This window comes from Sclerotinia sclerotiorum, genomic scaffold (assembly GCF_000146945.2).
Source record: "Sclerotinia sclerotiorum 1980 UF-70 scaffold_3 genomic scaffold, whole genome shotgun sequence".
Lineage (NCBI taxonomy): Eukaryota > Fungi > Ascomycota > Leotiomycetes > Helotiales > Sclerotiniaceae > Sclerotinia > Sclerotinia sclerotiorum.
In genome coordinates, this window is record NW_001820833.1 from 1,868,505 (window position 1) to 1,884,038 (window position 15,534).

The 15,534-nt window shown below is 41.6% G+C and overlaps 6 protein-coding genes across 6 annotated transcripts; 3 read left to right on the forward strand and 3 right to left on the reverse strand.

Moving 5' to 3' along the window:
- Positions 1-585: 585 nt before the first annotated feature.
- Positions 586-1,896, reverse strand: SS1G_02824 (hypothetical protein; the record flags this gene model as incomplete). Its single annotated transcript, XM_001596554.1, has 1 exon — positions 586-1,896. The coding sequence occupies one exon, from the start codon at positions 1,894-1,896 to the stop codon at positions 586-588; it is 1,311 nt and encodes a 436-aa protein (XP_001596604.1).
- A 1,163-nt stretch (positions 1,897-3,059) lies between these two features.
- Positions 3,060-4,231, forward strand: SS1G_02825 (predicted protein; the record flags this gene model as incomplete). The annotated part of the gene is made up of 4 exons (XM_001596555.1): positions 3,060-3,115; positions 3,588-3,619; positions 4,031-4,061; positions 4,186-4,231. 4 exons carry the CDS (start codon positions 3,060-3,062, stop codon positions 4,229-4,231), a joined length of 165 nt encoding a protein of 54 aa, XP_001596605.1.
- A 3,886-nt stretch (positions 4,232-8,117) lies between these two features.
- Positions 8,118-8,425, reverse strand: SS1G_02827 (predicted protein; the record flags this gene model as incomplete). Its single annotated transcript, XM_001596556.1, has 2 exons — positions 8,118-8,290; positions 8,335-8,425. 2 exons carry the CDS (start codon positions 8,423-8,425, stop codon positions 8,118-8,120), a joined length of 264 nt encoding a protein of 87 aa, XP_001596606.1.
- A 1,127-nt stretch (positions 8,426-9,552) lies between these two features.
- On the forward strand, positions 9,553-10,329 carry SS1G_02828 (predicted protein; the record flags this gene model as incomplete). Its single annotated transcript, XM_001596557.1, has 4 exons — positions 9,553-9,753; positions 9,804-9,874; positions 9,934-9,988; positions 10,042-10,329. 4 exons carry the CDS (start codon positions 9,553-9,555, stop codon positions 10,327-10,329), a joined length of 615 nt encoding a protein of 204 aa, XP_001596607.1.
- Positions 10,330-11,789: 1,460 nt separating this feature from the next.
- On the forward strand, positions 11,790-13,502 carry SS1G_02829 (hypothetical protein; the record flags this gene model as incomplete). Its single annotated transcript, XM_001596558.1, has 3 exons — positions 11,790-11,921; positions 12,171-12,233; positions 12,303-13,502. The coding sequence occupies 3 exons, from the start codon at positions 11,790-11,792 to the stop codon at positions 13,500-13,502; spliced, it is 1,395 nt and encodes a 464-aa protein (XP_001596608.1).
- Positions 13,503-14,029: 527 nt separating this feature from the next.
- SS1G_02830 (predicted protein) lies at positions 14,030-14,257 on the reverse strand (the record flags this gene model as incomplete). Its single annotated transcript, XM_001596559.1, has 1 exon — positions 14,030-14,257. The coding sequence occupies one exon, from the start codon at positions 14,255-14,257 to the stop codon at positions 14,030-14,032; it is 228 nt and encodes a 75-aa protein (XP_001596609.1).
- Between the last annotated feature and the right edge of the window lie 1,277 nt (positions 14,258-15,534).

Sequence of the window (15,534 nt, forward strand, 5' to 3'; positions counted from 1 at the left end):
AGAACCTCTTTAGTTGGCCTTTTACTAATATAAGTATAATAAACAAGGAATAAAACAGCTAGTAATAATAAAATGTAGTAAAAAGGAATATATATAGGGCGAGTTAAAAATTTTCTCTAGATTACGAAGAATTCGAGGAATGGCCAGGTGTGACTAACATATCATGCCATGATCAATCATATCAATGCCACCTGTGTTTGCCTTCTGATTGAGCATTCGGATTAGATAACGACCATCTTCGGACACTAGTCTCAAAACCTGCTGTATATACCACATATAAATATTCAATATTGTGGACGACAATATGGGCTGCAATTGGAGAGGAACGAGAAAAGTAGAATGGAGAATATTTTAGAGAATTTTTTATTGAATATAGAAGGATATTCTATAGAAATAATAATGAGATTATTGGTGAAGAATTTGCAAAACACGATTATTTACAACCCTAAGGCAAAGGTTCGATTCTGGTGTGATTCGTTGAAGATGGTAGGCTCTGGTGGGTAGATAGTCGATCAGCAGAAGGATTATTTTCTTTAATTCAGGAATGTATGAAACAAGACTAGTAGATTGCTTTCCGATTTATATCTAAGAGACTCCAACAGTCGAGTTTCTAATACATGAAATCCACGTTATCGGCCTCTCGTTTCTTAGTGCACGCCATCGATTACTTGATTGGATCAAATCATCACATCCTTCTAGTGACCAGCCCCATTTCCTTAGAAATCCGGGAGTGACTTCCCAACTTTCTACTCTCCATGGATCACCCCAGGTAATCAGACATCTACGCCCAGCTGTATAATCATCCTGATCTTCGAAATCCTCGATTCCAGAGCCGCCATTCCCTAGAGAAGACGGCACTGCTGATAAAACGTCACGCATATTTAGTGTACATTCATCAGCATCAGGTATTGGCGTAACATAATCTGGAAATATATCCCCAAAGAGGTCCCGGCACATTTCTTCAGGTACGAAATCCACACCTTTCTGGATGAGGTTGTCTCGAAACTTTGGGAAAGGAAACATATTAATCAAGCCCGTGTGAGCACAATTCATCTGTAATTGCGTCGGATATAGCGAATCAGGGATATCTTGACCAACAATGGGGCGGATGACTGTTAGGCCACCACAAACCTTAGTAGCGAACTGCTTGATAGATGCTGTGAGATTTGATGCCTCCAAAATCAGCGATGTTGTAAGTAGCAGAGACTTATTAGACATTAACGCCCGATAAGAATTGTGTTGAACAAGGTGGATGAGGTGATCAGAGGAAATGGTGGGCATTGCCGATGCGTTGATTTCGGAATCGAGGCTGATGTTGTTTGTAGAAGAGATCGTTGTTGATGCCTCTGATTGTGGCGAAAATGAGACTAAAGCTTGTGTCTCCGCAGAGCTTCTATGTGACGGCGAAAAAGAATTTTCGCCCGATGAATGGTCTGGTGTCACGATTATGTGACATTGTGCTGGGGAAGATTGAAGCCTCATCTCATGCCTTCTTCTAAATTTCATAACCCAGCCAGTAGAGAATTTTGGCGTCGCTAGACCTTGCGACTCGTCTGATTGATCCCATAGCTGCTTGGCTTTACGTCCGATGATTTTGTTTGAGACTTTACCGGACTGAGCCTCCACTTCTTGAAGCCAATCTGTGAGCAAAGTCTCTATCCAAGGCCATTGGCAATTTCGTGTTCGATATCCAAAGTCTGCCGCAACACAGACATCAAGATAAGCGAAGCTGTCGCTGAGGCTCCGACTGACAATGGATTGACTAATATCGTAGCCGAATCGAGACTTAAACCATGCTCTCAAATCAGATTGAGAAGGCTTCGGATTCATTGTCTGGTAGTATCGGCGCAGTGCGATGCGTTGTGAGTGGGAGATTGGGGTCCGAGAAACAACCATGGTTTTTATTGGCTCGTCTATTGCTGAATTGAAGTGTCAAGGATGAAGCGGGAGGATGACCCACTTCGTAGAGGAATAGGTGAATGTTGTAGGGACTTCGGAGAAAGAACTTTTATCCCACGAAAGTGAAAGGGGAGTACGAGGAGAGTCTCAAGGTCCTGTTGTTTCTACCAATGGGGCGTGCTGACCTGATTGTGCGATGGCATCACATTGAGGTGCAGTAGTACGATGCAGGTTGTGAAGATCAAAAAAATGTGGGAATGAATATCCTTATAACGAGTTTGGAACACGTGAAGTAGCGTGAAGCAAGCTGGGTTAGAGTTTAATCGATCAAGACTGGGCATGATATCCTTAAAGACTGCCAAGTTTTAGGCAAACGAAGGGAGGGATTAATAATCGTTATAAGTTTAGAGTTTTTAAGTTGCTCACTATGCGAATGTTTGTGATAACAATACTGCCGACTCGGACTTTCGGTAACAAACAAAATGGTACATAGCCTTTGCGTCTTTCCGCAACGCCAATAAGATAAGAATAATTAAACGCTATGGTATATCCCTATATCGAAATATCTACTCTAAGATTAGCTTGCAGTGGCTCAAGCGTACCAAAATCTCATAATGAAATTTAGATGATTCAAGCATTGTAAATTTCAAGATTTGTCAACAAAAATCATTAAACTTTTATTCAAAATTCCATTCATAAGAGGGGATCAGTTTAATATACATTCGAGTTCTTCAAAGCAGCATGAAAGACAGGAAAAACAACAATATGTAGGTAAAAAATATTTTTTATGTACAATACTTATTATAGGTCGTTCGGTGGCTAGTTTACAAAATTCTATAAGCTGCCTCTCTGTTACGAGGTTTGCCGTCTAGATCACGTGGAAGTGCTCTAGGCTCTCGAGGTGGTTTATAACTAGGCGTCAAGCAGGGACTTAAAGTAATGACAATGATGATATGGAATTCGTAACTAATAGTAGAGTATACTAAATGATTGATCTTGAGCACGAAGCTCTACACAAAGGAAACCATCCTGATTATATAGACCTTCGTCCTCCATTGGATCTCTTGGATCCTGAGAGTTTGTGGACCTTCGATTCGTATGGACCTACGATTTGTATCCCTGAATATGCAGGGTCCATCACGTGACTTTGATCAGACTATATGTCCAAGCTTGCTGAGGGTGGGGAGATCCTACGAACCGATTACCATACAATTTTGTATGTGAATCGGTTTGCTTTTCCACGGGGTCTGAGCTCATATGGACAGGTTGACTGTCATTACGTAACACTCAACTTGCTCTTTTAATTCCATCAAGCAATCTCGTTTCCAAAACACTCCTTATTCAACCCATCTACCTACACCCAACTCAACTTCAACCCGTTCATTCCATTTCTTAACAGTATCGCCCAATCGAAACCATATCTCTTCCACCTCCATGTGAACCTCTTGCCACTTCGGATGCTCATCAATGTTTTGTTTTAACAATGGTCTCTGAAAGCCAAATAAAATCAGCGCTTGTTTGGTATGTTTCTGCTCTAGGTTCTTTACCAATAGCATAATTACTTTCTCTGTGATGCAGCCACTGAGTAATAAACTAACTGTTTTTTCTATAATGAGGGAAATTTACATTTATATTAGGAGATTGAAGAATATGAAAAGACTGATCCTATTCAAGAGACTGATCTTTAGTAAAAGACTTATTATAGGAAAAATTGAAAGGAGTAATTTACAAGTGTTGGGGAATATACTATTTTGGACGTTTCCTGTTTTGTCAAGGCCAATTAGGACCTTCCTCACTCTATTCTAAATTTGGATGCTGTTCCAATAGCAAAGATCAGCTTATATAATTCTAGCAAGGGTCTATTGAGGACCTTCGGCCTTGGAAAAAAAGATGAAGGTGTATGAACGGCTTGTATAGTTGCATTTCCCTTTTCCTTAAATATGATTATAATACCCAAAAGCACTATCCCAGTACAGAACTCTGTCTGGACAAAACCTTCCTATAGTCTAGGATAAATAAGTATACCAGAACAAATCCAAGCCTAGGTAGCCACCTAGTAGAATAATCATCCACAAGCTGAAATATGCACAACCATCATTTATGTATAGCACTAATGGGATGCTATCAATAGTGGGGTTATGGTTCAATACGGGCTGGGTTAGGTGAGTTTCGCCAATGTTCTCCACTTTATATTACGTCAGTCTTTCATTTGGCAAATGAACGCTTTCCAAAGTGGATCAAGCTTGGAAGAAGGTTCTTGATAAGACGAGATCTGATATGTTGTAGCCGCTATGAGAACGGCTGCGGCTTGGCAGATTCTCGTATTATGTAATCTTTCCCATTAAGGGAAAGAGTTAGCATCCTGCTTTATAAGATCACGGCAGCTACGGAAATGCGCCTAGGAATCACTACAATCTTTAGATATAGTTATATGTACATAGCTATTCATAGCCCAGGAGTAACTCCCTGGCGGCCTTTGCCCCAATAGGGGATGTCATGAGAATGGAGGGGCTTCGCCCCCGCTGCCTCTGGCCGTTAAATAATAACACACACACACATAATAATCGTATGGCGATATAGCTATAATAGGAAATCGAATTTGGAAAGATGATATCATAGCCTGATCAGAGTGACGGAAGGTAGTGATAGTTTCGAGTTGCGAAGAATTAATCCAAAACAGTAACAAATGGTATTCTTGGGAATGACAGAGCAATATGTAATATTATAATATAATATATTCAATTACAAATGTCTTTAATATTAAATTTAGTTTCACTTTCTCTATCTCGACTTGTCACACTCAAGAATACTGAGTAAAGTATCTTGTATTAGAAAATACTAAGCTAAGGAGAAAAGAAGAAGGAAAACAAGAGAAGAGAGTTTTCCTGTGATTAAATACAAAAGGGCATGCCACGTGATCCGGAGGTGTGAGGCGTCACACCCACAACAAACATCAAAGCATCAGCATCCAAAACATATAACGTTACCAAGACCTAGACCTCCTCTGAATCTCCCTCACAGCATCATCCACCCCCCTCACCACAACATGCGGCTCCCCACCCACCAACCCACCCCGCCCCCCTCCTATCCACCCAACAAGTTTGCCAACCCACTGCTCTCGCCCCCACAACATCAAACGCATTCCCACTCACAAGCCACACTCCCTCCCAATCCCTGGTGTCCTCTCCACAAACACCCCCTCTCACCTTCCCAACAAAATGCTCATAAACCCTCGGATGGGGTTTATAGCAGCCCACCTCCTCCACCGTAACCAGCTCTTTAAAAACCTGCTTGTATCCCGCAAGCTCGGGTGATTGATTAATAGATTCATAGACCATTTCATACGTACCGTTTGAGAATATATATGGGATAATCTGAGGATCTGTTACCAGATTATCAAGACCTGATTTTACGTCGGGGAAAAGGGTGAGGGAATTGTAGGAGTGCATTATGTGGTTGATGGCTGCTTCTGGGAGGGAGAGTTTGTGTTCGGTTAAGGCGTGGTGGAGTGATGTACGGGTTATTTCTGAGAAGGGTTTGTAGAGTGCTGGGGGTTTGTGAGTTTGATATCTAGGTATTGTTTGGAAGTCTTGAGGGGGAGGGGGTTGATGTTGATGATATTTGGGAGGTTTGTAGGGAGAGGATTGAGAGTGGGAGTGGGACAATTTACTCATGCTGTTCATTCGGAATGTGTATTCTAATTGCTAGAGAAGAAGTAAGAGTTCTTAGAATCCTGTGGATACTGACTGCAAAAGAAGCTATCTAACATACATATCTTCTCCATAACTCAGCAATAGACTGCGCTTTCTCATCGCCAAAATGCAGAGATAATTCTTGAGCGACACTGGAGGTGGAGAGGAGTGTACTGTAGAGATCAAATGCGATGATTGTCTTTTTATCAGACATGACTTGGTGTACTTGTGATTATATTATTGAATATATTATTGAATTGAGAGTTTAAAGAATTCTATGGAATTTTAATATCTTCGCGGAATTGATGAAAATACCTATCTAGTACTCGAGTATATATAAGTTTGTCATATGAGCAGTGAAGTAATACCTAGTAACGTTGTGTATGACGTCTGATATATAATTATATACTGAATGGAATACAAGTGCGGGGTAAAAAATTTCCATCAGGTTACCGAAATCTAAAAAACAAATCCAGGAAAAGCAAAAGACATACAACAGCAGGGATTCGCTGGTGGTCACCCACCCAACTACTAATCTACCGATCTGAGGCTTGTGTATGGCAGAGCGGACGGGATGCCCAATTCTCCTCAGTCTGTGGTCGTATGTGACAGGCCGCATTCTAAAATGATATAAGTTAGAGATTGAGTAACCTTTATGTTTCCGTCAACTCCATCCATTCCATCTAGCCCTCAAACCCCTCACCTACAACGTACTATACTTATACTATAACCACCTACCTACCTACCTACCTACACTTCCACCTAACCCTGCCCACCCACTCCACAAACCTCGCCACATCCTCCCTCTCCCTAAGCAACTCCACCGTATAAAACTCCCTCGCCAACTCCTCATGCCCCGCAACGCGATGTACAAAACTATGACATGCGCGACATATCCATGCTACGTTATTTAATTCTTCCTCGGTATGCCAGCCCCGTTTAAGGACCTTTGCATGGACGAATTTGGGGATGAGGTGGTGGTATGTTAGGGGGATCCAGTCGCGGTTGCAGAGTTCGCAGGCCCGAATTATGGGTTTGGGTTTGGGGGTGTGTGTTGGAGGGGATGGGGTGAGGAGGTGCGTGGTGTAGGTTTCGAGGATTGTGTGCAGGAATTCGGGGAGTGGGGTATATGCTGGGAGGAGGGAGTAGGTTTGGAGGGAGTCGGGGATGCTAGGGGGAAGTGCTTCGCTTATTGTGGTTGAGGTTTCGAGATCGAGGGGGTGGAGATTAGGGTAGATTTTTTGGAGGATTGGATTGCTGGTGTAGGTTTTGTGGGATAATGTTCTGAGTTCGTGTGGGAGATGGGTGAATATTTCGAGGGCGATGTACTAATTTTTGTGTGTAAGTTTTTCGTATTATCTGTCTTTCCGTAGGTAGACAATAAATGGATTTATTAAAAAATAACAAGGAAGATCTAACTTACTTCAATAAAATCGGCGAGCTCGGCTGCATCATTAATCTTCGCTTCATCTATGTTTATATCTTTTGATATAGGTTTAATAGTTCCTTTTCTCCCAGCCTTTGCTTTCCCTCTCGTTTTTCGTTTGGAGGTTTTAGGGTTTGAGACAGATGTGCATTGTTCGATTAGAGGGGTTGATAAACAATCGAGGAAGATGCGAAAATTGGTTTCTTCTTCGTTGGTGAGCATGAGGTGAAATGAGTGATTCGCGAGAGGGGAATTGAGATGGTGATGGGTAGTTATTCGTTAATTTTGGTTATTGGTTATTTGAGATTTTGATTATATGTATTTTAAATTTTTATATAAATGTAGACAAATAATTGTGAGGCTATGAGAAGTTACGGACGCCACTATCGTCGAAGAGTCATGACGGTGAGATGCAGAGGTGGAGTCGCCAAGTAAGATCTTAGGTTACCCAGTTAGTATTTCTAAGTGATTGTCTGCTTTCTCATAAAAACTTCTTCAATTCCCCTCCTTTTCGTCTATCTAAGCCTTGCCCAAAACCACTTGCCCAGAAATCACAAATCTATATTCTTAACAATCCAAGCAAAGTACATTTAGTGCCTTTCAAACTGAGCTCTTCGCTTTGTTTTATAATCGACAGACAGGTCTGCACCTTCCCGCTATCAATCGATTATACCCCTTCTTCGCGTTCCCTCCCGCATCGCATGATGAATATATTCTGCTGAGTATATATACACAAATTAATGGATATGGAAAAGAAGCAGGTTATAATGTAGCGTAGTTTGCTTGTACTGTTATCGGGATTGTGCATTGTGAGAGATGGTATAAAGATGGGAAATGTGTATCATCTACTCTTGAATGAGTGAGATGAGTTTAACTTATGTTGGAGATAGAAATGGGAGGAGTATATAGTGCGAAATAAAACAAAGGGAGGAAAAAGATATTCACTTGATAACAAGCGCGGAGAAAATAGGTAGGTATTCATTAAATGATATTATGTAACTTATATCAGATTGCAGTGGTGTATTGATCAATAATACGCGGTACAGTCGAGGTTTTAGTATAGGGAAGGCAGACAAGATAAGGTAATGGTTTGTCTAAATTCAGTAAGGAGTGCGCTGAGCTAGGTACAAGTTCCATCCATTAATCATCTGAAGTATCATGATAACCTTACTCTCCCCGCTGTTGCATGCAGATCCAGCACACTCACCGATTCTTCCCCTGGACACTACTTCCGCAACGTGGAGAATGGCTCGAGAAGTGGGTGATGGTGTGGCTGAACACCGTGCTTGGATTAGTGTTTGATTGGCCCGATATCACCTGATGAGAATTCCTCATATTGTTGCATATCTGGATTTTTGTTCTTATTGAACATGACATGTCCATCAAGCCTCATGTTCAACAAGCTCATGTTCGTCGTTCAAGGGGCATTAGTCTAATGACAAATAAGAAGCTTGATTTTCTCAAGGTCAAGCGTCTATAGGTGCTCCATGAGAATACTGTCAATTCTGCGGGGTACATAGATAGATCTATTGTCGCACTACTTCTGGCCGAGTGATAAGTACATGCTTGGCACTTTTCCTACAACCCTTGCTGCAGCAAAATCATTGAATTTATTCACAGCTGAAAATCGTCAATAGTCTGCTGTCCCGCATCCTATCCCGTCTTGACACCTGACATTCCAAGTACTAGCGTACCCAATCAGAAACCTCTCCAGACCCTGCAGCGCTTAAGCGCAAGACATACTAGAGCTAAGCGAAATATACAACTTACTATTAGAGGCCCCCATGTTCTGCAGCCGCAATATGTGGTCGTTCATACACTGTGATTAGAATGTGATGTGAAAGGATGAGGTGTGATTAAGGTAGCTGTAGCTAGGACCAACTCAGATCCGGATGCATGTAAGACATGTTATAGAGATCTGGATGAAGATCTAGTTTTGAGACACACGCTACATTAGGCGCGACTTGTTGTCATTAAGGCACGTGGAGATGCAGATCTGAGAAGTGCCAATGGGAGGAGTCCGGAGACTGGTGTCGGGACCCTTCGAATAAGCGGAAAGGCTGAAGGACCGTCGAAAATTCCCAATGTGGAAGTGAATATGACAAAACTCCCGGCGCGATATCAGGACGAAGTATGAGTATGGCATCTCTTTTTGGTAAAGCATTTTGCATTTATGTCCTGCAAACAGAAAAGACCATCACCAGGCAAACTAGGCAAACCAGCCTAACTGTTGCTAGTGATGATGAACGAGACAACATGGTCCAGAAAAGTCCATACATTTTCAGCGCAACATGTATAGTGAATCAATAGCGGAGACCCACCATCGACAACAATTAGAGCACACACGGTGAAGATACAGAGCCACCAAGTCGAAAGAAATAAGGTGTTCTCTGCTACAGACTCAAGTATAAAGAGATGCCATTCGACCTTGGAAAACAACATCTCATCATCAGCTTCTCAATCAACATTCTAATCACTCCAGCATCTAATTCTAATATACCTTTGTGCTTCCAGCATCTACTTCATCAAATCATCATGCAATTCTCCAAGCTTTTCATGGCCGCTATGGTTGGCGTTGCATCGGCCGCTCCTACAGTCATTGAACAAAGAGCAATGACTTCCGCCACCGTCGTCAGCGCCATCAAAAACATTACAATCCTCAGCGGAAACCTTGAGGTCACTGTTCAAGGACTCAACTTAAGTCCAATCTCTATTCTCGACCCATCTACCTTTACAGTATGTGACTGCTCTTCTTCAATGTTAAAAGCAAGACTAACACCTCAAAGCCCATCGTCCTTGGTTTCAATGGTATCATCGCCAGTGTACAAGCGGACATTTCAGCTATGGCATCAAACCCGTAAGAGCTTCTCATATACGGAAAGCCTCAGAGCACAGCCAGATCTAACTTGCAACCAGAATCGGAACCCTTACTGTCAGCGGTCAAACAGATGTCTGCAATGCATTCAGAGATGTAGGTCGCCTTCCTCATTCAATCATAGGATGCAAAGCTAATGAACCCCCAAGTTTGTTAAGGTTCACCAGGATCTTCTATCTGTCCTCATTGGCAAGGCCGGATTGTTGCAATCACTTGGCGGCGCACCCGTTGCGGCAGTTCTTCGCACTCTCGAGGGAGTCGTCGATACCATTGCTTTTGGAATCATCAACGCTGTCCCAACTTGCGACACCGGTGCAAAAGCTCAGGCAGCGAGCCTGAAACAGACGATCGAGAAAGCTGAATGCGCCTACACACCTGCAGGAATACTTGGTATTAGCCTCACCTGCCAGATCCTCCTTGGTCTCAGTTCCTCCTAATCGCATCGCGGTGATTGAATGGATTGAGAATGCTGGACAACACACACAGGACTCTTGATGATAACGACGACGATATGCCGACTCGGTCTCTTGGAATATTGGCCAAATGTACAGATACTCCGGACTACCGGAGAATCTACGAAACCCCCCCTTACGGATACGATTGATTTTGGTGATGATTTTCGAAACTCTCTTTACGGATACGATTGATTTTGGTGACGATTTTAGTGATGATTTTGGTGATGATTTTAGCTAGTTAGATAATGCCCTTAATAAAACCTAGAATTGTTATTCTGCAACTCATGAGTCGTGATTGAAGCTGGAAGCAGTTCAGTGATATAAAGCCCAAATTTTTCTTTCTAATGAAAACCTGCTTCGAGACTAACGAGTACAGAGAAACGAAGTGGAATATTAGGGGGTGACTGAAGGTATAAGGACACTAACTGGTTAGTACTAGCGGCAGCCAAGGAGCCGGATTTCATCCCAGAAGATCGAATAAAGTGCTCCTTTTTCATACCTAAATATATAGTTGTAGATAAAAGTTAGATCGGCTAATAAAGGAGGTTGCTGGTCGCTGTAAAGCGATAAAATGAAGTGCGAGCGCTTATTTAGTAAAGTGCATTTCGGTAAGGTTAAGGTTAATTAAGGTTACCTAGTGTGTGCCATTTCGTAATGGTGATCCAAGCTCTCGATCAATTCTTCGAACAATGAATCGTCAAGGGTATCCCACGCTGTTTGTAAACAAGACTCTAACCTCTGCCGGGTATACTATGTTTGGCTCTTGTCGCTGGCTTCCCTTGCGAATTTCGTACAGTCGTACTTTTAGCTGCCACCAGATACGCAGCTGAACGAATTAGTTACTTTAAGCACTGGTTTTTTTTTTTTACTTTGTGAGTTATATCTAGAGCGATGCTGCGATCTACAACTATGTTTAGCTCAAGAAAGATACTTAGATGTCCCATATTTACACTTAAAGCCCTGGTAAAACTTCGTCAAGTCGTCTTTCTGATGGATTGTTGATTCCTTCTGATATACTCAAGTTGTTATATCGATCTCTCGTATCTTGTTCAATATCGTCAAAATCGAAGATTGATTCCGTGCACAGTCTTAATGTGATTCTTAAAGTGCTGCAAGTGTTTGAAAACAAGATTTTCAGATGGACAAATAAGATAAGTATAGGATAGTTTTTAGAATTTTGAGATATCTTTCAAATGACTATTTATATAATTCATTATTTATAAAAAATGATATAAATCCGTATTTGATATTTCGAAGTATTTTCATCATCTTTAATATATATAATGTTAAAAGGAATGACCTTACACAGGGAATAGTGGGAAGCTGATAGGGCAGAACTGTTACGACGGCGTAACATAACGTAAGTCATGGCGTAATGCGTCTAATGGCGTAATGCGTCTAATTGTGGGGGACCACCCCATCAAAAAAGCAACAATTCAACAATGGTCCGTCGAAAAAGTTTAAAAGTGCAGGAAATGGAATCTCGACTTGCTGAAGCAGTATTAGGAGTTCAAAATGGAAAGTATAAGTCTTCATATGAAGCTGCAAAAGAACTGGGGCTTTCTAAAGATACTGTAACGCGACACATCAAAGGGGGTTCATCACGTTCTAAAGCACATCAATCGCAACAGAAACTTTCTGCTATATAAGAGAATGTACTTCTTAAATGAATAAAACAATTGACAATTAGTAGTTATTCACTAAGCCATCAGTTGTTAAAAGAATTGGTTGAGGAGTTACGTTCAAAACAGACTTATAATTTGGATTGCCCCTCATTTGACTCCCTTGAACTCCCATCACAACACCTTCTTAATCATGAATAGGTTCCACGATTTATCAAACGACATCCTCATCTTACAGTTGTTATTGGCTATCGAATTGAATCTGTAAGAATGGATAGTGCAACCAGGGAAACATGTAGTACTTGGTTTGATGCGTATCAAAAAGCGATTTAGGATTATGGAATTGAGAAGAAAGACGAATACAATATGGATGAATCTGGACATTCAATTGGGACAATGGAATCAATCCGAATTATTATCGATTCTACACTTCGTACAAAACATCAAGCACATCCAGACCGTCAAGAGTGGATTTCAATAATAGAGTGTATTTGTACGGATAGATCCATTCTTCCACCACTCGGGATTTTTAAAAGTAAAAACGTCCTTCAAAATTGGATTCCGAAGGAAGTTCTTGGTAGCTGGTTCTTTTCAGCAAATACAAAGGGCTGGACAAGCAATCTTCATGGATTAGAATGGCTAAAACGCGTTTTCGAACCTGTAACTCGTACAAAAGCAGATGGCAAATATCGGCTTCTCATCTATAATGGCTACGATTCTCATATTAGTGGAAGCTTTATAGCTCACTGCCTTCAAAATCGAATTATACTTCTTATACTTCCTCCTCATACCTCGCATTTGTTTCAGCCACTTGATGTTGCGGTTTTCGGTCCATTGAAAAAACGGCTCACCACAGCACTTTCTGATTTGAATCAAGCTCAACTTGTACGAATACAAAAGATTGAATGGATGGAGGTATATATTAAAGCTCGAGCCGATGTATACCATCATCAAAATATCGAATCGGCATGGCGGGGAGCTAGGTTACATCCATTTAATCCACAGAGAGTGTTCCATACACTGGGTCGAGAGTTTACCCCCAAAGTCGAAATATCCAAAGAACCAATCCAATTTGATATTTTTAATCAAGTCTTCGTCAATAGCTCACCCCTGGATGTAGCAATCTTACAAACAGCAAATAACCTTTTAAATTCAACAATTGAAAATGATACAACTCTTTCAACCCCGGTTCGTCAATACATTCGAAAATTGATGATTGGGAGTGAGCAACTTCGAGCTCAAAGTATTGTTCACCAATACGATGCGAATAATTTACGAGCTATTATGAAGAAATGTACGATATGTAAGAAAGGAAAGAGACTAGTTTTGAAGGGTCATTTTTATATTTCTATACAAGAATTATATGATGTAGTAATAGAAGCCGAAAAAGCTACTAAAGTACAGACAATGAAAAAAGGAAAAGGGAAAGGGAAAGTAATTGAATATAAGACTGAAACTGAAGAGGATATTGGAGAAGAAGTTGAAGATGAATCTGAAAGTGATATTGGAGATTGTATTATAGTTGATTGTTGAGTAATTGAGATTTTAATAGAGTGGTTCCCCGCAATTAGACGCATTACGCCATTAGACGCATTACGCCATGACTTACGTTAACCCGCATCAAGTATTTTGATTTGATTGATTGATTGATTGATTGTGTTTATCGTCATAGGCCGTAGGCCCACGCGCCTTGGCGCGTGATAACCTTAGCCATCTATTCCAGATTTGGACAAATGACGCTCAGAGGAGTATGCCTTTGAGTAGTGTACTAGCTAGCTAGGGAGGGTATTTGTATACAATTTAAGGGGCTAGGGCAGGGTTTACATGATTGCCTTCGCGACAGGTTGAAGCCAATGGCTTAGAGGTTATTATTGTGGTCATCCTCGTCCACTAGATCACTGGCTCTTGATCTCTCTCCCTTCCCCTCATGCTATTAAAACATTGTACTCGAAAACCCTTCATCCCTGATCCCCTTCCCGATACCACCAATCTAATTGCTCCTTATATACCAGAACGTACTGTAATCGCCCACCGTCAGGATTGCCTCGTCATCATTCTGATCATCCTGCCAATAGAAAGCTTATGAAGGAGCACCAATCCTCATATGGCGTAACTATAGCATGCACAGGTAGTGGCTTGTACGGGTGTCCCAGTTCCGTAAGTAGCATACCTCCGCTGAATGAGAGCAGAGTAAGTTTCGTCATCAGCTCAGGTCCTTCAACAGTACTCCTCCGGTGTTCCCGTGTGGAAGGTATATAAATTGTTGCCGTTTCGGTCGTGTCGATCATGGGAGGTATACGATATACAACATATACGCGTCAAAGATGTCGAGCTGTACTCTATGTTCCAGAGGAGCCTCACTCTTAAAAAGTGAGATGATTTCGTAGCGTATTGTCGTAGATGATGGTGTTGCCCTCTGTTTCGTAATAAAGGTAGTGTTGTAGAGAGCGCACCGATAATGCGACTGTCAAAAAACCGCAAACGGGTAAAAACGTCGTGATCGGGCGCCTCTTCCTCTTCCAATTACCACGACTCCATCAAATGACTCAAACTTAGCTCTGCAGACTCTCATAAGAGAGCTGGAGGTTCGTAGGATGCACCGCGTACAGGTGTTGAGTCTTCGCATCCCAACAAGACTAGAGAGTTTTCCTTTGATTAAATACAAACGAGGCATGCCACGTGACCCGGAGGTGGGAGGCGTCACAGAGAACGTCTGAAATGGCAGTGGTATGTCAAGATTACCCAATTAAACAAGGTCTGATATTACCGAAATCCTTTATATATTTCACCCCTATCAGAATTGGGGACTTGGAACTTTTTCTCCTTTGTAATAGTCGGCTACTTGAAAGGCCGACTACTTCGTTGTTAGGGAAAGCGAATCTCCCCGTTTCAATCTTATAATATCAAATACAAGGTTTTGATATTGAAAAGCGAGGGGGACAATTCGCTTTCTGATAATATTCAGTTTCTCCTAAATTATTAATTTACAGACTGCAAACTACTCAGTCTGAATTTTCAAAGGTTATAGGGCTTTCGGGCATCTTCAAACTGTTACCAGAAATGGTTTGAGTTAAAGATGGAGTGCTTGGCGTTCCATCCAAAAGCGGGGTAGGTCGTATGATCACGGTTTTGATATCTTGGCATCTGGTTTTACTTCAGCCGATAAATATTAAGCTCGCTCTGATAGCTTCACTAATTGGCCAGATTATTGTAGCTAAAGAATTCTATACCGCATCTATTGTTACGACGGCGTAACATAACCCGCATCAGGTGACCAATTAGTTAACAGGATCATGTGACAAGTGTCATCTGATCCGAAAGCCGACCGACTTCGTAGGAATCGATCGGCCCTGAGAATCGACCGGCCCTTCAAGAGTCGATCGACTTTTAGAACACGAAGGTCTATATAATTAAGATGGATTTCCTTTGTATAGAGCTTCGTGCTCAAGATCAATCATTTAGTATACTCTACTATTAGTTATGAATTGCAACCATTGATATTACCTTAAGCCCCTGCTTGACGCCTAGTTATAAACCCTTCGAGGATCCAGGCCACTTCCACGTG